The sequence below is a fragment of the Camelus bactrianus genome, chromosome 11 (assembly GCF_048773025.1).
Source record: "Camelus bactrianus isolate YW-2024 breed Bactrian camel chromosome 11, ASM4877302v1, whole genome shotgun sequence".
NCBI classification, from domain to species: Eukaryota; Metazoa; Chordata; class Mammalia; order Artiodactyla; family Camelidae; genus Camelus; species Camelus bactrianus.
The window spans coordinates 61153755-61180638 of record NC_133549.1 but is presented as its reverse complement, the minus strand read 5'-3'; the positions used below and the strand labels follow the sequence as shown (position 1 = coordinate 61180638).

General features: G+C 36.8%; 1 protein-coding gene across 2 annotated transcripts in view; it reads right to left on the bottom strand.

Moving 5' to 3' along the window:
- Positions 1-764: 764 nt before the first annotated feature.
- The window catches only part of NRBF2 (nuclear receptor binding factor 2), a 29117-nt gene continuing 2997 nt past the window's right edge, over positions 765-26884 (bottom strand). Inside the window, exons 2-4 of one of the 2 annotated variants that reach the window (XM_010957928.3) lie at positions 7789-7873; positions 3257-3297; positions 765-2271 (exon numbers count right to left, since the gene is read on the bottom strand). In XM_010957928.3, coding sequence (XP_010956230.1) covers positions 1561-2271; positions 3257-3297; positions 7789-7873 — 837 coding nt within the window. In that variant the 3' untranslated portion in view covers positions 765-1560. The remainder of the gene's footprint in view (positions 2272-3256; positions 3298-7788; positions 7874-26884) is intronic. The other variant, XM_074374080.1, reaches the window with a different exon arrangement.

Genomic DNA, 26884 nt, shown 5'->3' with positions numbered 1-26884 from the left:
GGGAGATGGTAGAGGTAGAATGGGAGGGTGATTTACAAAATGTTCATGTCAAAACATAACAATCCCATTTTTAAAGGAAGGGTAAGCAAGCAAAATACCCTCAGAGTCAAGGATACTACAACACTGAGATGCATGATGAACATTACAGAGAAAAGAAGTCTTAAGATATTTTAAGAAGCTAGTTTATTTTTGGCTTCATCTGCAGCAAGATGAGACAGGAAAAGTGACTTCTACATGGTCACTTCATCTCACTGTACTGCTAGTCAACACTAAACATGGGAGCCCAACCCTACCCCTTCAACCCAATTCTTCCCAGTTCCCTCAGGAGAGGCAGCGTGGTGCTAGTCCGTATTTCCGTCCCTCCCAAAATTCCCCCACAATAAACTGAGTTTATGCTTTAAACATACCCAGTGGTTTATACCCAGGTGTTTCACTTACATCCTCCTCTTCCCCTTACCACTCCTGGAACATCACTGGACTCCACAGAGAGGATAATGTCTATGTAGTGCTTTGCAACCATTGTGCTCTGACTGGGAGAGCAGGTGCTGGCACAGGAAGGTTGGGAATACATTTAAACCTCAGGAACTCCCTTGTTCTCTTCCACCCTGCTTGTAGGGGTTACTGACTACAAAATACTGAAGAAAAAGTTTCAACATACCAAAGCAATCATTTGACAGAATCTTTTCAAATTCATACTGAAAATTTCCAACACAGAAGCCATACAAAATGTGCTTTTTATCTACCAACCACATTCAACGAAGGTATAAAATACAATTACTTTATTGATTTCTTACAATCAAATACTGCCAACCAGCATTACTTCCACTCATGCATCATTAAAAACATAAGGACATTTCCTTGGAATTTTCAAATGATGCATTACACAATAAACAAAAAAAGTTAGAACTTAAAACGCACCCTGATTAATTATGTAAACTGGTAATCTTTTTAAAAAGCGTAACTAATAATTTGGTTCCTTTCTTCATAAAATGGAAATTTAAATATTTCTCCTGATAGTCTTGAGGTTATCATTATGTTACGAGTAGTGCAAAGTGTGGCACAGTTTCTTCTAGAAAGGTGTGTCTTACACACCTCAAACCAACGAAATGTGCATAACAAGATGCATACAGTCAATGCATGATAGAAAGCATATTTCAAATACAAGGCAGGCCCTCAGGCCACCATATCATTTAGGTTCTGTATTATCATTTATGGCATTATAGATTAATTACACATAACATACTTTTATACATTTTAACCCTGAAGATAAGAAAAATAATTGTTGCTTGAAAAAATTATTCCAGGTAGCCATTTGGTTTGTATCAGGAGAAAGTGAACCTCCGAGAGCTTAGTGTCTGGAATCATTTAACTCGAGTCGGTGAGTCAGATGCACGACACGTTTCACAGTGACTGTTTCCAAGTCCTGCGATGCCTCTTCTCCAGGGTTTGCCAGATGATGAAGCATCTCCGGGATTACCTTGCATGTGGTTTTCCCTTTTTTTATTTTTGCTGGATTAACTGTATTATTTCCTCTTCTCGCCTCTTCCACGGCCTTCCATTTTAGTTATTCATAAGTCCTTTGAGAATATCCTCAGAGAGCTCCATAAGGGGAAGTTCTGAAGATGGAAAATCCAAGGGAGGAAGATTGGGTATTGGAATATCCTTGGCTTTCCCAGTATTTGATGCAAACTTCTGCCAGGTTGAAGAGGCTGCAGCAGTTTCTGAATGTGGCGGCAAGCTCCACAACTCTGACTTCTCTACAAAATCAGCATCTACATCAAGCTCCTTTTCTATTGGGCCTTTTAGAAGTCTGGCCTTTTCAGCCTTTAGTTGTTTATTTTCTTTCCTTAATCTTTCATTCTCAGCCACGAGGAATTCCACATGCCTCTTCAAATCTGCAATTTTGGTTGCCTGCTCCTCTATTATTGTTTTATCATCTTTTGGGGCTTTGCTTCCAATGCACAGCTCTGTTGGCTCACTCTTCTGCTGAAGTAAAAATAGTAGTGTGTCTGGATCCCTGTCAAAGACCCCCTGAACCTCAGGCAAATGTTTCTCTGTGGAAGGGCTATACTTCTGAGAAAGGAGGGGACTGTGGCCCTCTGCATCGTCAGCAGGGGGTTTGTGAGATGCCTGGAGCTGGGCAGCTGCATCCCTGTCTGTGCTCTGCTGGGCTTTCAATCTTTCCTCCCGCTTGGCCCTCTTCCACCTCTCCTGGATGAGGAGGAGCTGTTTCATGTGGCTGTCCCTTTGCAGTTCCAGTGATAAATGAGCCTATCACGCAGGGGGAAAGGTACAATGTAACATTTTAAGTCTCTTTAGAAATGTCCAGTAAATAACTATTTCAGTTGAACACTTAAAATTTGTTCTATACACTATGTTTGCAATTCAGTAGAACCTCAAACATTTTTCAGAACAACTAAGTCTTTTTAGGTAAGCGAACATCTTTATTCATAAACACAACAACATTCACTCAGAAGTCCAGAGTCCTATTCCAATTCCAAAGGAACACAGTCAATCAGACCTTCTGTGAATGCACCTTACCCCTCTGCAGTGCTAGACTTTAATTCTACAACTAAAGTGTTTCAAGAAGGGTGTTCAGCAGGTGTGATGCACATCTGTATTTCAGGGCTAACACAGCAGGCAAAGGGGAAGTGTACAGAATGGAACAAACACCTAGATTCTCTTCGGTCTGTCTAAGGAGCTGGGGTTTTTTCCCTGCCACTGATATCCCCTCAGATCTTCTTAATTCAATTATACAAACATTTACCAAGTACCTCCTATGTACCTGCCACTTTCATAATCAGGAATCACCTTAGAAACCTAGGCAGGCCCTCCCCAAACACAGAAGACAATTTAAAGCCAGAACTGCTTAGAAAATCAGGAAAACACAAGTCCAAATTTAAAGTATCTTTGAAAAGCAAAGGTAAGGCAAACTGATTTTCCCTCTGGCCAAGCCTGCTTACTGACATTGAGCTAATGATCAGGAAAGGCCCTAAGAGGGTCTCTAAAGGACACATTTGGCAATCTAAGATCTATGAGTAACCCCTGGAAAAAAGGACAGCAGTTTCCACGTGCCAAGTCTGCTACATCAACAGCAGTTTATTCAGTTTTCTTCCTGAAGCACTCGTCTCTTGCCCATTTTATGTAGTTCTGACTGCAGTGCTTTGGGTGGGGCACAATGCTTTATTTTACACACAATTCAAGTCCCCACAAGAAAACCCTTCAGACCCTTGCTGAAAATGTTGAAGTGTCTCACCTGCTCAGACTGTGTCAGCTTCATGGCTTCAGAAAGATAACCTAGTTTAAAAAAAAAAAAAAAAGGCACATTAAAATATGAGTGCTGTCACTTTTGTAATTTATAGGTCAAAGAGTTTTAATACTCCTTACAAACGAAGTGAACTGGTCTTAGAAGGAATTCTGATACATAGCTATTCTGTTCTTGAAAAGAAACAAGGTGAATATTTAATTAAAAAAAAGAGAGAAAGAAAAGATTCTTAACTTCTCGAAAAAAGGTATCAATGTTAATCAAATGTAGATATTCTATACTTCATCTTGGAGGGGTCTATTCTTTAAAATCCCTGTAGATTTCACAATTAAGGAATTAAAAATGGCATAATCAGAAAAACAAGGAGAGTTAAAATTCAGCCTATCAAAGAACCTCTCAAAACCCTGTTACTCATCATGCTCACAAAAATACCAAGCGAGTAACTAGCAGTGAATACCTGGACTATCATTGTGGCCTCCTCTAGAACTTTTTTCTTCTAATTCTTTTTTTTTTTTTTGAGGGGGATGGCAATTTGGTTTGTTTGTTTGTTTGTTTAATGGCAGTACTGGGGACTCAACCTAGGACCTCGAACATGCTAAGCACTCACTCTACTCAGTGAGCTATACCCTCCCGTAGAACTTTTATTAAACTGTTTCTGAGGCATGCCATCAGCCTACTGTGAATTCAGTACTTAAAGCCCTAAGAACTTACTGACATCTACAGGCCGGTAGTTGAGGGCAATATTATGACATTTATGAACATGACAAATGGTCAATAACTTAACCTCTCTCCTCTCTGATCTTACGATCAGTTCCTAGGTGACTTAGTTTGTTTGAATTTAAACTGTCACTGTAAAACTCCGTATTTTCCTCTCTGAGCTGACTGCTAGAAAGCTTAAGGCCGTGTTCCCCTTCTATCAAATATGCAAGAACTCATGATACATTTTGTGAACTCTAGTTCCAGTCCTTCCCCATTCTATCTTTCTATGGATTACATTTTATATTTTTTTGTATTCCTCTGTAAGCCCTTTTATATCTTCTCTGGAACAAAATGGGGTATAAATAACAAGTATTAATAATAGATCATGCACAATTAATCTTTTTTTTTATCTCTTGCTCACTATAAACTTTTTGGCATCTCTCATACACTTAAGTACTTTATTGCCTTTTCCCAGGTACTATAAGGCACTGTTTTCTGTCTAGTCAATCCAAATATTTTAATGATTTTCTGAGTTCATGACTCAGAACTGTTGCCTGCCAGGTCCTACCACAGTCTTTAAGACAGGTTAATTAGATGTTCCCTCCCTAACAGAAAATACAGGGTTGATTACATAGCCTTTGCTCCAGCCATACTCACATTTTTTTCACTCAACATTTTGTCTTTTATTCCTATATTAAATCTGTATAGCTGCATACTGACTATTTCTTTCCCTTTTGTTCATGTTTAAGTCTGCTGAGGCAGTCTGTCTCTTACTGTGGATTAATTCCTGAGACATCCCTCCCTTTATGTCTGCATACACTTGTACCCCTGTCTGGACTACAGTTTGCTTTAAATCCCCTTTCTTAACAAATGGAACAGTTTTGCAAAACCAAGCTTAACCCAACTGGACTGCCTCCCTTTGTAGAAACTTGAAACTGTAACATGACAGAAGATACCCAAAGACACAGAGTTCCCAAAGCACAGAGAATTTAGCAAGAGTCACACTGTCATTTAAAATAGTTCCCACATTTTAACTTAAAATCTGGGCCTTAAAAGAAAAGAAAAATTTCTAATTATTTTAAAAGAAAAAAAAAATTTAATCTGATTGCATGGTCATGGATTTGCTCCAGAGCCATAACAGGAAAAAATGCCCACCAAGACAGAAATGTAGGTAAGGAATGCTTACCTCAGAAAAAAACCTAATAATCTGGTTAAACTGCTTCCTTCAATTATGATACAGGTTAATATTTAAAGTAAATATTAAGGAAATGATAAGGAAAAGGAATTAAAATCTGAAGAATCCGTTTCTTCTTAAAAATAACATCTACTACTACTCTTATCATGAACCTGTTGAACTGCTACCAATGTATAAACTGTATACCCTACCTGCACACACACAGCAAAATGCTGCCTCTGAATGACAAAGACCGATCTATTCTGAACCATTTTCATGACACCAGTCTCTTAGGAAGGTCCAGGACAAGATTTGTTTTCAAACATGTAATACTGAGGTCTGCTCATCTTCTGAAGTGTTCACTTTTGAGTTCTAAGCATTTTTAATGGCTACTATTAACTTCCTAGTTAAGCTTTTGCTCTTTTTGCTGTCTGTGAAAGAAAAGTCCGCTTAGAGAACTGGACTGCGTAAGACTGATAAGGGAGAATTTGAGCAACCTAGTTACCGCTGCTAATCAAGGGTTTAAAGCAACAGATTTTTCTGACAATGCTGAATCCTTGGTATTTTGTAGCTTCTTGAGGCTTTTTTTTTCAATATAGGGTGGTAAAAATGTATACATCTCCTCGTCCCCACCTCCTGCAAATTTAGGCGACTTTTTCCTGCTGGGTTTTGTATCTCAGCTTATCAAATAACCTCTGTTTCCACACATTTATAAAACTATCGGATACTACAAAGTATAAAGGCTTTGAGTCCTCAGCTGTGTAATCTCAGGGTAAACTGAGTCTCAGAATCTCCTCTGGTCTTTGACAGAGGCCCCTTCTTTGGCCTTTAAATTCTCTCATTTCAGGCTTTCCTTCTTCCTACCAGTCTTTCTCAAATGATGACCTTACCGGCCATATCTCTAAAATGATTTGCAAATACTAAGTTCCTTCCCCTCAGAATACATTTATATCCATACCTCCCCAAAACACCTGTTACAAGCCCTGGATGTAAGTCAACTTAGAAAACATCTAGCTCATTCCAATCACATTAATTTTCAAACTAGCATTAAATTCACAATTCCACTCTGAAACACAAGGCTATTTTTAATGAAGTCTAAACTACAAATCAAATCAGCTGAGTGGGACTAACTAATCACACTTAAGTCCTATCTCCATAATTAGGACTAATGGGATCCAATAGGCTGCCTTTATCTTTTCTACTCCAGAGAAAGTCACAGAATTTAGATACAGAGAAGGGTGGAGAGGCGGTTAAAGCCCAAGTCTTTATTTGAAGACTTAAAACTAAGTCTAGGGGATGTAGGTTAGGAATGAAAGTTTCCCACTTTTACATATTCAGAATATCCTACTAATCCACGCACAGCATATGCTGATCATTCCATTTTAACGTGTGTTACATACATGTAACAAGTGGTCATTTAAAAATTATTTCACTATTCGTCCACAACATGGTTTTCTTAAATAGTGTAATATATTCTCTTTTCTTTATAGTGACTACAAATTTAACATTTTGACTCATAACAAAATATAGTTTCAGAAAGATTTAAAGAGCACTAGCTGCCATTTAACATTGTCTAAAGCTCCCATAAAACTCACCACAAAAATCCACAGGTTTACGGGGTACATACAATGCACTCAGCCCTACAACTGAAGGGTATCCACTTCAGTGGCTAAACTAATTTTTCAAAAATGAGACTTGAAATTGTATCTGCAAATTACTGAATTGTAGGCAAAAATCAATGACATGAGAGGACTTATCCAAACGAGTGTCCACTGTTTTGTCTCTATTTCAGCAGTAAGGCAACACAGGAGGGGCAGACTCTGCCTGGGCTAAAAACAAGGCTCTGATCATCATATTGGCCTACAGGGAAAGGAGTGCCTTCCTCTAGCAGAAAGACTACAGGGCGTACTCTAAGAAAGGTGGCCACACCAGTTTAGGATGCAGCAACACCATCCCAAAGCCTTTAGGTTTGTTACTCAGCCAACAGAACCCAGTCTGTATCAAGACCTACTTCTGAGTTCAACATATGCTAGCCTGTATGACTGGGATAAAATTAGGTGTTTGATAAGAATCAGATTATTCTAAATTTCATACCTAAAAGAAAGCTATCAGCAGCATGATACTATACGCAGGAATTTTCAGGTGAAACATGAAGGGAAGCTAAAGAAAGACCACAGGAAAGAGTTTCAATGGGTTCTGCATTATCAGCATCTTAGAAAACAAAAAATCAGTGAAAATAAATTGGCTGGAATTAAATTAGCTATTACTTTCAGAACCCGAAATGGCTAACTATTTGAAACCCAGACTCCTCTGTAATAACTAAGATGAATTGGCAGATTTGAATTGCAATTACTTCTGTCTTTGGGGACAGTCAGGCTCAGCAAGCTGTGTTCAGGACCCAGTTACCAATATGGTATATGCAAACCTTCACGGCTTAGAAAGACTGGGTTAGGAGGAGCTGGGAAATCAAACACACTTGAAAAATAATCCAGGCTGGTGTTCTAGGAGTCAGCAGTGTCCACCTGGTATATGCAGGGCAACAACACATCACTACTGCTGTGACTTTCATTCTAAATAAAACGTTGGAAGATACTGGAGGAAAGAAACTGCCCTGCAGTTTTACTCAGTACATCTTAAAAAGAGTACTCACCTGCAGCCTTTTTGTGACAGGAAATAGCCTCTTCGTATTTCCCTGCAGCTAATAAACGATCTGCTCGTCTGCTCTGCTGATGAGCCTAGAAGACAAACATTTCTGAGTTCCTCTGACTTAAAAAAAAAAAAAAAAAAAAAACCACTTTTAAGAAAATAGTTTCTTGCCACACATCAAACCATGACAGCTATACCTAAAGCTGGGGAATCCATTAGGGTAGCATCTGAGAGGACTGACAATGTCTCTCAGCTCTACCAATAAGCAATCAGGGTTAACACCAGGCACTAACTCCTTTACTGACCCACATTCTTCAGAGATTAATCAAGAGTTATAATCAGATTGTTACTCAAAATGTGTATCTTCTTGGTTTTTAACAAGCTCCTTTCAAAACAAGTGTTATTTTGTAGAAACCACCAGTTAGTAGTTTACAACCTACAACCAGAAAATTACTTACCACATAGTAATGTTCAAATTTCTCTTGTATCAACTCACTCTTCCTTTTCAACATTATAGCTACTATTTGTTTTTAAGACAAAAAAATTTTTACATTATACAGTTGAGGAATTAATGATACTGATATTTAATATTATGGTGGAGATGTTTTCAGATCCAACTCATCAAAACAAAAAATTCAGAAGTACTGAAAGCAAATGGATTAAATGATCAGTCACTGGCCTCCTTCTATTTGTGTTATATTTAATATTACAGTTTTGTGAATGTGTTTCATCTCTTACATAAGGAGGTACAACAGACTCATAGTGGTCAAGTACCTTACATAAGGTTATAGTTACCAGGCAAGGAGAAAGACAAAAATGATCAGTTTCGAACTAGTGTAATGTTCCTAACTAACAAATTCACAGATAATTTAGCAAAGCTTCTTAAAGCGAAAAGCACTGTACACTCATGTTCACAGCAGCATTATTCACACCAGTCAAAAGGTGCAAGCAACCCAAGCATCCATCAATAGATGAATGAATAAACAAAACGTGATACATATACACAAAGTACAATTATTCAGCCTGAAAAAGGAAATTCTGACACATACTACAACATGGATAATTTTTTTTTCTTTTCAACATAGATAAATGTTTGAGGTTTTAAGCTAATAATGAAACATAAAATGAGCCAGTTACAAAAGGACAAATACTCTATGATCTCACAGGAGGTATCTGAAGTGCTCAAACTCATAGAAACAGAAAGTAAACTGCTGGTTGCCAGAGGCTAGGGGGAGAGAAAAGTGAGGCGCTGTTGTTCAATGTAGTTTTGTAAGATGAAAAAGTTCTGGACATTTGTTGCACAGCAATGTGTATATTCTTAACACTACTGAAGTATACACTTAAAAATGATAGAGGACAAATTTTATGTTATGTGTACTTTACCTCAGTTTTTTAAAAACGCAAAAAAGCAAATCTGTCAGGTATAAAATGACTTATCTTGAAGCTTTTCCAAAAATGTGCCATCGATGTCTTTTTTTGGAGGGGGAGGTAATTAGGTTTATTTATTTATTTATAGGCCATCCTGGGGATTGCACCCAGGACCTCTTGCACACTAAGCATGCGCTCTACCACTTGAACTATACCCTCCCCTGTGCCATTGATTTCTCAAAAAAATACATCAGAGAATCACTTTTGCAACTCAGATTAGAAATATTCTGGGCATGTTTATAAATCATGCTCAGTGTAAAACAGCGGTAAAGGCAACAGTGGGGAACAGTACTTCCAGCAATGCATGCTGTTTGCATTCTTTCATTTCTGCCTTTGTAAGGAAGAAACAAGCAACACTCTTAAAAAGCAAGGTTGTCCCTTTCAATTGTTTCAGAGGCTTTTTATTCTTCAAATAGTAATTGAACTTTTTCTCTAGGTCTCAATTTATTCCTGAAAATAATAATGAGTAACAAGAAGTGATTAAGAGCTTAAAATAATTTTAACCATGGAGTCTCGGATTGAGCATAGGAGTATTATCCAGTACCCAGAAATGTTACAGATCTTTTTGGGAAGAGAATGTACTTGAGGAAGAAAGCTGTTATGATCAACATGATTTCTCTAAGAAATGTGTTCTGAGAGGATAGCTAAAGCAAGTGGTCCTCAATCAGTAAGATTCTAGGTACAGGGGAGGGGGGGAATGAAAGGAGTGAATTTACACATACCTTTACCTTTCTAAGCTTTGACAGAAGCCTGATAAGAGACAAATGTTCTCTGAAATCTCAAAGTACTTCCTAACTAGGGTGGCACAGTGCAGACCCAGCCCTACCAAAACCTGGGGCACTGGGCTCAAGTCCTCATTCTCCCACTAAACCAGCCAAGTTGTCTCATCCTTCAGGGCCTGTTTCCTCACCTGTAAAATGATGGAGTCAGACCAGAACTGTGATGCTCAAGTTTTAATTTATGGATTCCAGATCACCTGAGGATCTGGTTAAACTGCAGACTCTGATTCAGCAGGGCCTGAGATTCTACCCTGGTGAGGCTGAAGCTTCTGGCTCCTGGGCACACTTTGAAAAGCAGGGATGAGATGCTCTCTTGAGGTTATCTCGCTCTAACACTATGTCTCTATCCTGTCTCTTGATTAATCACATTCTACCTTGTACTATATTTATGAGTTAAATACATTTACCTAGTTAAACTTCAAGCTCTGTGGTAACAGAATTGTTTCTTGAACACCAAATGAACAAAAAGTGGAGAGGACAGGACCTCATGGCTCCTCTAACTGCCCTTAAACCTCCCCCACGTAAAATCCAATCTCTGATCACTCTGCCAATTCAGGAGTTACATCTCATTTTAAAGCACACATCTACTCTAGGTTATTTGGTAATCAAACCACAGCAATCGAATTCCCTAGTAAAAAATACAGGTCTTGTTAGACACCCAGCAAACGCAGACTCTGGATACAGCTTGACTGTCTAGGTGAACACTTATTTGACACACCTGAACTTGGCTTTCTTAACTTACTGCCTCAGTTTTCTCATCTTCAAAATGAGAATGTTGTGAAAATTAAACCAGTTAAAAGATAATAAAAGCACTGGAGGTACCTACCATCATAAAGTTTACAATGTGGTTGGGGAGACTAGACTAAACTGCTTTTTTTTTCCAATTAAAGATACTCTAGGGATCTCATTTTTATAGTAATTCTTATTTTAAAAACAATCTTTAATGATCTCTCTTAATAGTAAAGTTGATCTCCCTTTAAATACTGTTCTTGGTATAATCACAGCATTAAAAGTATTAAATCTATAAATATGTTTCTTTGGTGATTCAAAATAAAACAAGAACAAGAAGCAACTGAAATGGGAATGACCATTGGCTAGGGATTCTAAAAGTCATCTGGGCAGTAGGTTCTGTAATTACTGAAACCATGTTTCTCTTTGGCCAAGTATTTCAAGATGCACTAAAATTTTATGGGGAAGGCTCTATCTCAATACTTTGTATTCATTCAAAAATGATAAGCTACTGCAGGTCTTTATGAGTAATTTCACTAACAATTCAAATAATGTTTAAGCCAAGAATGTATCTATTTTGGGTACTAACCAAAACTGAGCTTGAATTTTATTTATTTTCCTCTTAAATATAAAATATCAATATTTATCAGGAAACTTTAGATAGAAAAGGTAACACTTCAAGAATTTCAACTCCAGGAGCACCAACATATGTAAGGCAAATATTAACAGAACTAAAAGAAGAAATAGACAGCAGTGTAATAATAGGGGACTTTAATACCCCACTTACATCAATAATAGATCATCCAAACAAAAAAATGAGGAAACATAGGCCTTAAATGACATATTAGACAATATGGAAATATATACTGAACATTCCATCCAAAAGCAACAGAATACACATTTTTCAAATGCTCAAGGAATATTCTCCAGGACAGATCATATGTCAGACCACAAAATAAATCTTAACAAATTTAAGAAGACTGAAATCACATCAAAGCACCTTTTCCAGAAACAATGGTATGAAACTGGAAATCAGTTATAAGAGAACTGGAAAAGCCATAAATATGTCAAGAGTAAACACATGCTACCGAACAACAGGTGAAAGAAACCAAGGGAAAGACTTTTAAATGCCTTGAGACAAATGAAAATGGAAACAAAACATACACCAAAATGTGTAAGCAGCAGCAAAAGCATTTCTGAAAGGGAAGTTCATAGGGATAAATGCCTACCTCACAGAACAAGAAAAACCTCAAACAGTCTAACTTTACACCTCAATGAACTAGAGAAAGAAAAATGAAGTTCAAAGACAGAAGAAAGGAAATAACAAAGATCAAAGAAAAAATAGAGACAAGAGACAAAAGAAAAGATTAAACTAAGAGCTACTTCTTTGAAAAGACTAACAAAATTGACAAACCAATAGATACACTCACCAAGAAAAAAAGACTCAAAATAAAATCAGAAATTAAAGGTGTTAGGATGGAGGAGACCACGAGCTTGCCTCTCCTCACGACTACAACAAAACCCCAACTGACTGCTAAAGCACCATCAAAAAAAAAAAAAAAAGACTAGAAATTAGCAAAAAAGATCTTCAACTGAAAGGGAACTACACAGCGGGACGTTAGGAGGGGAGTGCTCACAATATAATACAGCCTTGTATCCCCTGGGTGGGCGACCCATAAGCTGAAGAATAATTAAGTCACAGAGGCCCTCCCACATCAGGCTCCCCAGCCCAGGGTTCCAGCTCTGGGAGGAGGAAACCCCAGCACATCTGGTTTTGAAAACCAGTGGGGCTTAACTTCAGGAAACCCACAGAACTGGGGGAGATAGAGACTTCATTCTCTTGGGAAGCGTACACAGAATCTTGCATGTGCCAGGTCCAAGGGCAGAGGCAGTGATTTTACTGGTTTTGGAGGGTCTCCTGGGGAGGCAGAGGACTACTGCAGCTCACCCAGGGGATATAAAAGCTGGTGGCAGACATTCTGGGAGTGTTCATCTGCATGATCTTTCCTGGAGGCTGACATCTTGACTAGATCACTAGGACGCAGCCCCACCAAACAGCCTGTAGGCTTAAGGGCTGGGAAGCCTCAAGCCAAACAATATACTGGGTGGGAACACAGCCCCACCCATCAGCAGACTTCCTGAGCCACAAACACCTCCAGAGATGCCCCTAGACATGGCCCTAGCCACCAGAGGTCCAGGACCAAGCTTCACCCAGCACTGGGAAGGCACAAACTCCTCCTGTCAGGAAACCTGCATAAGTCTCTAATCCAGCCTCATCCACCAGGGGGCAGATACTAGAAATAAGGAAACAACAATCCCAAAACTTATGGAAGGAATCCACAAACAGGCCAGACTCTACACTGGGACCGGCTGGACTCTAACCCTTGGGTGACAAGAGAAGATTGTACTGCTGGGACCCAGAGGATGCCTTCCAAAGAAGGTCACCTCTCCAAGGTCAAGAAATGTAACTTACCTACCTAAAAATACAAATAGAAAGAAAAACAATATGAAGTGGCAGAGGAATACCTTCCAGGCCAAAGCACAAGATAAAATCACAGAAAAAGAAATAGTGATGAGGAGACAGGCAATTTATCTGAGAAAGAGTTTAGAGTAATGATGGCAAAGATATTCAGAGAACTCAAGAGGAATATAGATGCACAGAGCCAAGTTTTTAGCAAAGAGTTGGAAAACATAAAGAATACCCAGAGTTGAAGAATGAAATCACTGAAATGAATAACACACTAGAAGGAATCAAGAATAGACTAAATGAGGCAGAAGAACGGATCAGTGAGCTAGAAGACAGATTAGTGGAAATCACTACTCCAGAGAAGAAAAAGAAAAATGAAAAGAAATGAGGATACTTTAAGAGAACTCTGGGACAACATGAAGTGCACTAGTATTCACATTATAGAGGTCCCAGAAAGAGGAGAAAGGAACTGAGAAAATTTTTGAAGAGATAATAACCAAAAACTTCCCTAACTTGGGAAAGGAAACTGTCATCCAAGTCCAGGAAGCAGAGAGTTCCACACAGGATCAACCCAAAGAGGGCCGCACCAAGGCACACAGTCATCAAATTGACAAAAATTAAGGATAAGGGGTGAATATTAAAATGAGCAAGAGAAAAGCAACAAATAGTATTCAAGAGAATCCCCATAAGGTTATCAGCTGGTTTTTCAGCAGAAACTCTTCAGGCCAGAAGGGAGTGACACAATATATTTAAAGTGATGAAAGGGAAAAACTTATAACCAAGAATATTTTATCCAGCAAGGCTCTGGTTATAGTTGATGGAGGAATCAAAAGCTCCACAGACAAATAAAAGCTAAAAGAATTCACCATCAAACCAGCTTTACAACAAATGTTAATGGAACTTCTCTAGTCATCAAACCACAACAACAACAAAAAAGAACTACAAAAATAAACCCAAAACAATTAACTAAATGGCAATAAGAACATACATATCAATAATTATCTTAAATGTAAATACATTAAACGCACCAACCAAAAGACATAGACTGGCTGAATGGACACAAAAACAAGACCCATATATATGCTGTCTACAAGAGATCCACTTCAGGGCTAGAGACACATGCAGATTGAAAAGTAAGAGGATAGAAAGAGATATTCCATGCAAACGGAAACCAAAAGAAAGCTGGAGGAGCAATACTTTTTTCAGACAAAATAGATTTTAAAATAAAGAGTGTTACAAGAGCCAAAGAAGGACACTACACAATGCTTAAGGGATCAATCCAAGAAGAGGATGTAACAATTATAAATATATATGCACCCAACATTAGGAGCACCTCAATATATAAGGCAATTGTTAACAGACATCAAAGAAATCGGCGATAACAAAATAATGGGGGGGGGGGGAGTTTAACACCCCACTTACATCAAGGAATAGATCATCCAGACAGAAAATCAATAAGGAAATACAGGCCCTATATAACACATTAGACCAGACGGACTCAATTGTTATCTATAGAGCATTCCATCCAAAAGCAACAGAATACACACTCTTCGCAAGTGCACATGGAACATTCTCCAGAATCGACCACATACTGGCCCACAAAACTAGCTTCAGCAAATTTAAGAAAACTGAAATCAACATGCGGAGGTTAAACAATATGCTACTAAACAAACAATGGATCACTGAAGAAATCAATGAGGAAATCAAAAAGTACTTTGAGAAAAATGAGAATGAAAACACAATGATCCAAAACCTCTGGGACACAGCAAAAGCAGTTCTCACAGGCAAGTTTACAAGTGATACAAGCCTACCTCAGGAAACAAGCAAAATCTCAAGTAAACAACCTAAACTTACATCTAAAACAGCTAGAAGAAGAACAGCAAACCAACCCCAAAGTTAGAAGAAAAGAAACCATAAAGAAGGAAAAAAAAAAAAACTAAAAAAATAGCAAAATAACAAGAAAACAAAAAGAAACCATAAAGATCAGAGCAGAAACAAATGAAATAGACTTATTATAAAAAAAAAAAAAGCAAAGATCAATGAAACTAAAAGCTGGTTCTTGGAAGAGATAAACAAAATTGATAAACCTTTAGTAAGATTCACCAAGAAAAAAAGGGAGAGGGCCCAAATGAATACAATCAGAAATGAAAAAGAAGTTACAACAACAACACAGAAATGCAAGGGCTCATAAGCGGCTACTAGGAGCAACCATACACCAACAAAAAGGACAACATAGAAGAAATAGACAATTTCTTTGAAAGGTACAATTTGCTAAGACAACCAGGAAGAAACAGACACCATGACAGACCAATTAACAGTACTAAAATTGAATCAGTAATTTAAAAATTTCCAGAAAACAAAAGTCCAGGATCAGACGGCTTCACAGGTGAATTCTACCAAACATTTAGAGAAGAGTTAACACCTATCCTTCTGAAACTACTCCAAAAAACTGCAGACGAGGGAACACTTCCAAACTCATTCTATGAGGTCACCATCACCCTGATACCAAAACCAGACAAAGGGAAGGAAGGAAGGAAGGAAGGAAGGAAGGAAGGAAGGAAGGAAGGAAGGAAGGAAGGAAATTACAGGCCAATAACACTTATGAATATAGATGCAAAAATCCTCAACAAAATACTCGCAAATCAACTCCAACAATGTATTAAAAGCATAATATACCATGATCAAGCAGGATTTATCCCAGGGATGCAAGGATTTTCCAATATTGGCAAATCAATGTGATACACCACATTAACAAACTGAAGAATAAAAACCATTTGATTATCTCAACACTTGCAGAAAAAACTTTTGATAAAATTCAACATCCATTTATGATAAAAACTGTCCAGAAAGTGGGCGTAGACAGAACATACCTCAACATAATGAAGGCCATATATGACAAACCCACAGCTAACATCATACTCAATGGTGGAAAGCTGAAAGCATTTCCTCTAAGATCAGGAACAAGACAAAGATGCCCACTCTTGCCACTTATATTCAACATAGTTTTGGAAGTCCTAGGCATAGCAATCAAAGAAAAATAAAAGGAATTCAAATTGGAAATGAAGAAGTAAAACTGTCACTGTTTACAGACAACATGATATTATACATAGAAAACCCTAAAGAAGCAACCAAAAAACTACTATAAGTCACCAATGAACGTGGTAAAGTTGCAGGATACAAAATTAATATACAGAAATCAGTTGCATTTCTATATACTAACAACAAAATAGCAGAAAAAGAAATGAAGGAAGCAATACCCTTTACCATTGCACCAAAAAGAATAAAAAACCTAGAAGTAAACCTACCCAAGGAGGCAAAAGACCTGTACTCCGAAAACTATAGGACACTGATGAAAGAGACTGAAGATAACATTAACAAATGGAAAGATACACCATGTTCTTGGGTTGGAAGAATCAATATTGTTAAAAGGCCCATCCTACCCAAGGCAATATATAGATTCAATGCAGTCCCTATCAAATTACCAGTGACATTTTTCACAGAGCTGAAACAAAAAATGTTAAAATTTGTATGGAAACACAAAAAACCTGAATAGCCAAAACAATCTTAAAAAAGAAGAATGGAGCTGGGAGAATCACGCTCAATGACTCCAGACTATACTACAATGTTACAGTAATCATAAGAGTATCACACAGATCAATGGAAAAGGATAGAAAGTCCAGAAATAAATCCACGCACTTATAATCAATCTATGACAAAGGAAGCAAGAATATATAATGGAGAAAAGACAGTCTCTTTAATAAGTGGTGCTGGGAAAACTGGACAGCTACCCATAAAAGATGGAAATTAGAACATCCTCTAACCATGTACAAAAATAAACTCAAAATGGATTAAAGACTTAAAGGTAAGATCAGATACTATTCAAACTCCTAGAGGAAAACATAGGTAGAGTATTCTTGGACATAAATCATAGCAATATATTTTTTGAACCAGCTCCAGGAGTAATGAAAATAAAAGCAAAAATAAACAAATGGGATCTAACTAAACTTAAAAGCTTTTGCACAGCTAAGGATACCATCAACAAAACAAAAAGACAACCTACAGAATGGGAGAAAATATTTGCAAATGATGCAACTGACAAGGGACTAATTTCCAAAGTATACAAACATCTCATAAACCTTAACATTAAAAAAAAAAAAACCAACCTAATCAAAAAATGGGCAGAAGAACTAAACAGACATCTCTCCAAAGAAGACAGATGGCCAACAAGCACACAAAAGATGCTCAACATCACTAACTGTTAGAGAAATGCAAATCAAAACTACAATGAGGTATCACTTCACACCAACCAGAATGGCCATCATTAAAAAGTCTACAATCAATGCCGGAGAGGGTGTGGAGAAAAGGGAACCCTCCTATACTGCTGGTTGGAATGTAAATTGGTGCAGCCACTAGGGAGGATAGTATGGAGGTTCCTTAAAAAACTAAAAATAGATTTACCATACGATCCAGCAACCCCACTCCTGGGCATCTACATGGACAAAAATATAATTCAAAAAGACACATCCACCCAAATAATGACAGGAGCACTATTTACAATAGCCAAGACATGGAAACAACCCAAATATCCATCAACAGATGACTGGTGTGTGGTATATATATATATATATATATATATATATACACACACACACACACACACAATGGAATACTACCCAGCCATAAATATTAGTAATAATGATGATGATGATGATGCCATTTGCAGCAACATGGATAGACCTGCAGATCGTCATTCTAAGTGAAGTAAGCCAGAAAGAGAAAGAAAAATGCCATATGATATCACTTACATGTGGAATCTTAAATAAAAGGACACAAAAGAACTACTTATTATTTATAACTTAGATGACTGATTTCTTGAATTTATGGGTAAGCATATTTGACTGTCCTTTATGACTGGATTACCACAGTGTGTTGATTCTTATTTTATGGTTGGCTTTATTTATTTAGTAACTATGTAAGTTTAAAAAGCTAAAGCTCTAAACTGTTCTTACAAACCAGTGAACAGTACATACATGTAAATTTTTTTAAATGTGCAGTATATTGAATATATGTATTTGCATGCAATATATTGTATATATACAGTCAAACTGTATTAATTTTACTTAATAAAACTGAAAAATAAAACATTTTATTCTTTGAAGTATTTGTGTACCACTGTTACGTAATTAATTTGTAGCAGGTCATATAGTATTTTTCACTAATAGAAAGGCTGTATTTTTGTAGGGTGTAAATGGCCATCAGTCTTAATTCTTTGATTGAGAGGATATGTATGTAAACCTACAGAAAAAAACACCATTTGAATTTAAAGTTTGACCAAAAAATAAGAAAGAGATGTCAGAACTGGTAACACAGAAATATAAAGGACCATAAAACATATTATGAACAATTATACACCAACAAATTTGGCAACTTAGAAGAAATGGATAAATTCCTAGAAACACAAAACTTTCTAGACCAAATCATGAAATAGAAAATGTGAACAGACCAATCACAGGCATTTATCAGAGATACGGCAAGTTCAGTTCCAGACCAGCACAATAAAACAAGTATCAAAATAAAAGGTGTCACACAATTTTTTTTGTTTCCCAATGCATAAAAAAGTTGTTTACAGGGATTTCAAAATTGTAGAATAGACTACACTGTATAGCACAGGGAAATATACACAAAATGTTATGATAACTCACAGAGAAAAAAATGTGACAATGAGTGTGTATATGTCCATGAATGACTGAAAAATTGTGCTGAACACTGGAATTTGACACAACATTGTAAAATGATTATAAATCAATAAAAAATGTTAAAAAAAAGTTGTTTACACTATACTGTAGTTTATTAGGTGTGCAACAGCATTATGTCTAAAAAAATGTACATTTCTTAATTTAAAAATAATGCTATTGGAAAAATGGTGTTAATAAGTCACAAGATAGTCAGAAACCTTCAATTTGTTAAAAATGCAACATCTGCAAAGCTCGATAAAGCAAAAGCACAGTAAAAGGAGATATGCCAGTACTAGTAAGGAGACTGAATCAGTAATTGCAAACCTCACAACAAAAGTCCAAGGACCAGGCTGCTTCACTGGTAATTTCCACCAAAAATTCGAAGAATTAATACCAATTTTCCTCAAACTCTTCCCAAAAACGTAAGAGTAGAGCACACTTCATATTACAAGGACAGCATCACTCTGATACCAAATCAGACAAGGACACAAGAGGGAAGGGGGGAAGCTAATATCCCTGATAAACACAAGATACAAAAATCCTCTGCAAAATATTAGCAAATGAATTCAACAACACATTGAAAGGATCATATAACATGGTCAAGTGGGATTTATTCCAGGGATGCAGGGACAGTTCAACAAATCACACTGATCCCAAAATCAATGTGATGACACAGTAACAAAATGAATAAAAATTACATGAGCATCTTAAGAAAAGGAGAAAAGGCATTTGACAAAATTCAACTTCCACTCATGATTAAAAACATTCAACAAAGTTGCAAAATCAATATAAAGAAATCTATTGCATTTCTATTCACCAATAAGTTATCAGAAAGAGAAATTTTGTTTAAAAAAATCCCATTTACAATTGTATCAAAACGAATAAAATACTTACAAATAAATTTAACCAAAGAAGTTAAAGACCTGTAGACAAAAACTAAGACACTGATGAAATGGACTGGAAGAATAGTTAAAATGTCCATACTACCCAAAGCAGTATAGACATTCAATGCAATCTCCATCAAAATTCCAGTGGCATTTTTCACAGAAATAGAACAACCCTAAAATGTGTACAGAAACACAAAAGAACCCCAAATACCCAAGGCAATCAGGAGAAAGAACAAAGCTGGAGGGAGGCATCATGCTTTTTGATTTCAAACTATCTTACAAAGCTACAGTAATCAAATAGTATGATATCAGCATAAAACGAAACACAAAGATCAACTGAAGAGAGCCCAGAAATAAACCCATGCATAAATGTTCAATTAACTGATGACAAAGGAGTCAAGAATATACAACAGAACAAGAACAGTCTCTTCAGTAAATGATGTTGAGAAAACAGGACAACAAAAGAATTTAACTGGACCACTATCTTATACAATGCAAAAATTAACTCAAAATGGACTAAAGAACTGAACGTAAGACTTGAAACCATATAACTCCTCAAAGAAAACATAGGTAAAAAACTCCTTGACACAGGTCTTGGCAATAATTTTTTAACTGACACCAAAAGCAAAAGTGACGAAAGCAAAAAGAAACAAATGAGACTACATCAAACTGAAAAGCTTACACACAGCAGAGAAAATCATCAACAAAATGAAAAAGCAATCTAGCAAATCGGAGAAAATATTTGCAAATCATCTATCCTATAAGGGGTCAATGTCCAAAACAACATAAATAATTCATAGATAGCCAATAAGTACATGAAAAGATGCTCAACATCACTAATCAGGGAAATGCAAATAAATCAAAATCACAATGAGATACCACCTCACATCTGTTACAATGGCAATTATCAAAAGGACAAGAAATAATGGTTATTTGCAATATATAAAAATACCAAATTACGCTATAATCTGAAACTAATGTTGCATGTCAATTATACCTCAATTTAAAAAAAAAAAGGAAAATACAATCATTAGGAAAGTAATCACTAATGATTAGTAAACTGACATATATAGAAAAGAAAATATAATTAAGGCAGAAAAAAGGCCACTGATTTTTATGAAGGTCAGATTTATACAATTTTTTAAGAAATCCAGAAGGTTAAAACAGACAAAAAGATTGTGCTCATTTATATACCACCTAGGGAGATGAGAACGGGTCAGTGGAGTTGAAGTTCTCAACAATCTTCAAATACACAACAAAGCACTGTTAACCACAGACATCATGCTGTATACTACATTCTCATAACTCATTTATCTTATAACTGCAAGTCTATACCTTTGATTCCCTTGATCCATTATGTATGAGCTTGTTTTTTGTAAATATTCTACATATATAAGTGAGATCATATAGTATTTTCTTTCTGACTTATTTCACTTAGCATAATACATTCAAGGTTCATCCATGTTGTTACAAATAGCAAGACTGCATTCTTTTTCATGTCTGAATAATATACCATTATATATTTTATAATACATTATCATATATATTATAATACCATGTTTCTTTATCTATTCATCCATCAATGGACACTTAGGTTGTCTCCATTGTAAAGAATGCTGCAGTGAACATGCAGGTGTATATATCTTTGAGTGTTTTTTTAAATTATTATTCCCTTCAGAAAAATACCCAGAAATGGAATTGCTGGATTGTATGGTAGCTCTCTTTTTAATTTTTTGAGGAACCTCCATACTGTGCATATGGGTTGCCTTTTCTCCACAACCATTCCAACACTTGGTATTTCTTGTCTTTTTAACAAAAGCCATTCTAACAGGTGTGAGGTCATATATTTATCTGCATTTCCCTGATTGGTGATGTTAAGCATCTTTTCACATACCTGTTAGCCATCTATATGTCCTCTTTGGAAAAGTCTATTCAGATCCTCTCCCTGTTTAATCAGATTTTTTCCTTTTTGCTATTTAGTTGTATAAGTTATTTACGTTATTTTGGATATTAATCCCTTATGGGATATATGATTTACAAATATTTTCTCCCATTTAGTAGGCTGCTTTTTCATTTTGTTAATGATCTCCTCTGCTGTGAGTAAGCTTTTTAGTTTGATGTAACCCCAGAGGACTATATTTTCTTGATATTCTTTGTTGTTTCAGTTCTTATTTTCTTTGCTTGTCTATCAACAATTGTTATAAGCAGCTTCTGATATGGCTTCCAATGACCCCTGCAAGTCCTGGTATTCACATCCTTATGAAACCTCCCCTCCTCAAATGTGGGCTAGACCTAGTGACTTGCATCTAAGGAAAAGAATACAGCCAATGTGATGGGGGTGTCACGTCCTTGATTAGGTTACAAAAGATTGTCACTTTCATCTAGGTAGCACTCTCTCTTCCTTGCTTACTTCAATGAAGCCAACAGTCATGTTGTCAGCTGTCCCAAGGAAAGGGTCACATGGAAGAAAAAAGTGGCCTGCCCTGCCAACAGCCAGCAGGGAACTGAAGTCCTCAATTCAAAAGCCCTCTAGGAACTGAATCCTGCCATCAACCCTGTGAGTGAGCTTTTAGAAGCCAGTGGAGCACCCCCAGATGACCTCCACCTTGACTGTACCCTTGTGAGAGATCTGTAAGCAAAGAACTCAATTATATTATAATGCCCTTATTGCTTACACACAAGAAAAAAAGTGTGTTTTAACCTGCTAAATTTTGGAATAATTTATCTCAATAGATAACATTTTAACAGGATGGCATATGTCTTTTATTGCAAGCTGCCTCAAATTCTATTTGGAAATAGATGTTTAAACAGGGAAAGCAGTGATTGGTCAATCCCTGAAGGGCTGTGATACCTAACAGTGAGTATTGGCAGTATTAGATTTTGCGATACCACAATCTCACATTAAGGTACTTTCTAGCATTTAGGGTGTAAACTGATTTTGAGAACCCCTTGGAAATGCTCATGGAATTTGTATTTCTAATCCACGTAGGATGAAGTAGCAGGGATTGCCTTAACCTCCAACTATAAACACTACAAAGCTGAGCAAAATATATGAAAACAATAGTTTACAGATAGGGAACAAAAAGTAACAGAAAGCTACATTTTCAAGAAAAGGAAAACACATAAGGTGAGACCTGCATTCATCTGGCTTTCTTTCTGAGTGTATTTTCCAAAATGGAGTGCAGGAAAATAAAGCCCAAGCAGAAGAAAGTATCTCACTGGGTAAAGGAGATAAGAGACTGGAGCCAAAAGGCTGGAATTTGAGGAGAGTCTAGGATTGGAAGGAAATGTAGTGAAGACACCCTAAAATTACTCATCAAAAACATCCTCTCAGGTCCTTGGCTAACTTCTAAGCTCCATAGGAACAGGGCACAATTCCAGGAAGCCTAGCAGAAGCTCTGCACAGTGAACTCAGAAGCCACAAAGCTTTGGGGGAAACAGGTTGCAGTGTGCACCTACAGAGTGTGTAACAACTTTGGTGAACACTTGGCTTTGAGTAGAGACCTCAAAGTCTGGGCCTGGAAGTAAGGACATTCTAGGCATTATGGATAAAACTAAAATAGACCCACCCTAATAAAGTTTAAATCAAGTGTAGACTGGATCAAGGTGATCTGCTAGTATTTTAACTGCGAGCCAGAACTTAACATTCTTTGGAGTAAGATAACAAATTTAGAATCTCTACAACATATTATCCACAATGTGTGATATATAATAAAGTTACTAGGTATATCAAGGAGAGAAAAGTCACTGATAATAAAGAGAAAAAGACAACAGAAACAGACCCAGAGATTATCCAGATATTGGAATTAATAGCAAGGAACTCAAAATAACTATGCTTAAGACGTTAAAGAAAAAGAAAGAGGACACAGTTGATGAAAAGAAAACAAGAGAACAGGGTAAAAGTTATGTAAGAATAGGAACTTTCTCCTATTCAACACTGAACCCTTAAAGGTCCAGAACAGTACCTGATAGTTATTACTCAATGTCTGTTGGTTAGTTGGATGGATCAATTAATGGTTAGTTGGATGGAAGGATGGAACCTAAGCTGAGTGTTGGTAACAAAACCAAAGATTGTTAAATGCCAACAGAACATTACTGGATTTCAGAGAAAATATCAGAATAAAACTCTGCATCAAAACCTATAATTAGTAACTATACATATGTATATACATCTATACAGATTGGTACATTTACTTCATTCACTATTTCATCCATCCAATCTTAAGGACATTTTAACCAGTAAAATGAAAGCATAATACAACAAAATGTTCTAAAACAACTTCAGATTTAGTAATCTTACTCTGTGTGTCCTGTACAAATTACTCCCTTGCTAAGTTCTCAGAAACAGCTAACACTATCCACATATCCCACCCCTCTCTGTGAACTGCTCTTCTTCCTCAATAATCAATATAATCCCTGTGGAAGATGCCGTATTTTTATATTACTATGTCCCCAAGACACCTAATGAATCTCTTCCACCAGATTTTCAAACTTAGGACCAGACAGTATGTCAAGAAAGTTTTAAGTGGTTATAACTAATGTGATATTTTGGAGTTAGCCAGGTGGAAAATGTTAATCTGGAGAGACAGGAGTAAGGCAATCGAGTCTGAAGAGGCAGAACGGGAGAGTCTAATTTATTTTGAGCCCCAAGTCCCATATGTTCTTAGACCCACCTACACTGTAGTCCTGCTCCCTTTTTTTCCCCTTTTTTCTTCTTTTTAATTTTTGGGGGGATTAGGTATTTTTTAAATTTACTTTTTTTTTTTCAATGGAGGTACTGGGGATTGAACCCAGGACCTCGTGCATGCCAAGCATACACTCTAACACTAAGCTATACCCTCCCCCGTCTGCCCTTTCTTTTGATTCCAGTAAATTATCCCTTTTGGTTTAAGCTAATCTGAAGTGGGTTTCTATCACTTGCAACAAACAAAAATCCTAATTACAACCAGATAATCAAGTGACTGCCCTCACCAAGAACTACATGCTGCCTTAAAACTACAGGTTCACTATAATCTCCTTTCCCAAAATAAACAGTATTACCGTCTATTACTTTCTATTTACTTATTGCTGTGTCCCTGAGGAAAGCTGTCTGTAAAGATGAAAAGAAAAGGAACACCATATCAAACACAATACTAGGAAGGTGGCAGGAAAATGTAACATACTCCTAAACCTTGTGGTAGTGCCTTCAATGGAGAGCAAAGGAGAATCGTCATTCACTCCCCATTTCTGAATTTTACTGTGAGTCTTCTATAGGAAAATAGTATCTCCTAACAGTAAATACTGAACTGACAAGTAATGTAATGCAATTGTATTTAGGATAACTGCCCAAGTGTTAGGTCCACAAAGACATTTTTGATGTTAAGCCAATTTCTCCCAAAGGCAGAAAGGCTTAACTGCATCTTTTTTCCTTCCCCAAGTTTCCAGGTTAGTTTGTTTTTTTTTTTCAAAGCTGCCACTGAAGAAAAATTGCAGGATGCAACCCAGTAGTGAATCCTGAAATCAATCTAATGGGTCACAACCAGCATTTTAAAAAATCTAATAGTAAATATTAGACTGCATCATATATAGCACTACACCTACACACACACACATCATTATAAAGTTTGTTTTTTACCTTCTGTTTTGTTTTGGGTGAAATTTATGTGGGTCCCTACATTTTACACAATTCCAGGAGGCACATCCATAATGTAGCAGATGTGTACTGGTCATTATGTAAAAATTTCTCATTGTGGATCACAGTCAAAACAAATGGGCAAGGAGGAAGGGTACAGCTCAGTGGTAGAGTGGGTCTTTAGCGTGCACAAGATCCTGGGTTCAATCCCTAGTACCTCCACTAAAAAAAAGGCAGAGAGGGGGACTGATCTAATAGAAAGATGAATGTTTTATTTAGAATCCTGCTTTCAAATCCCACTATCACCACTTACACTGTCGTTCAAAGTTTTCATCGGTAAAATGGGGGAATATCTCAAATAGCTACCAAGAAAACAAACAAAATAACAGATGCAAAGTGCCTGACGCCAACCCCAGCACTTAGTAATTATTGGATAAGCCTGAGTGCTCTACTGCCTTCCCCCAGAGTGCTTCAATTAAGCCTAGACTAGCTTGTGACAGGATGAATATTCCTTGAAATTTTTCAGGGCAACAAGACGGTGTTGTTCAGTGTTTTTTCCCCAAATCTTAAAGATTTTGTTGTCAATATAATTAACATGGAATAGTTACAAAGACCCCAGTATGTACAAAACCATTCTTTGAACCATATCTGATTCCTTTTCTTATATGAGAACTGGCCACTCCAAAGGGAAGCTGTTTCTCAACAAACACTCAGCACCCTTAGAAGAGCCAAAGGTATAGAACACAACTGTGGTCACATGGGTCCTGTTCTTAGAGTTTGCAGAGTAGGTAAGCAAAGCATGAGCAACAGTCATGTGTAATTTAAGGTCTGACATCACTTCCCAAATAGGCTGCAAACAAACCAAACAACTAGAAATTATCTCACTCAAGTTTTGACATTTGTTAGCAGCACTCACATTGTCAAAATTAAATGTATGGAAAGAAATGCCTAAACATACACTAAGTAATTCTATAAGTTAAAATTTTTCCATATTAAAATTTGACAAAAAGAAAACTGATGAAACAAAACTTTGATTCAGAGTCCAAAGGATAACTATTCCCCCAACCCCACAGAAATACAATTTATCCTATTTTTCTTCTGACCAACTTCAAAAACCAGAAAACTAGAACACAATATTTGTACTATATATTAAAATACTTCAAACTGATCTCTTTTGTATCTTAAAAATTCACTGTGGGAAATAAACCTACAGCCCTTACTGCAAACCTAACATAAAGAAATACTAGAAGAGGGAAGGGTATAGCTCAAGTGGTAGAGCACATGCTTAGCATACAAAAGGTCCTGGGTTCAATCCCCAGTGCCTCCCCTAAAAATAAATAAGTAAACCTAATTACCTCCCCCAACTAATTCAAAAAAAAAAAAAAAAACTAGAGCTGAAACACTAAATACTGACACAGAGTCTACAGTTCAATATAAAGACCATATTGAAATGAAAATAAATAC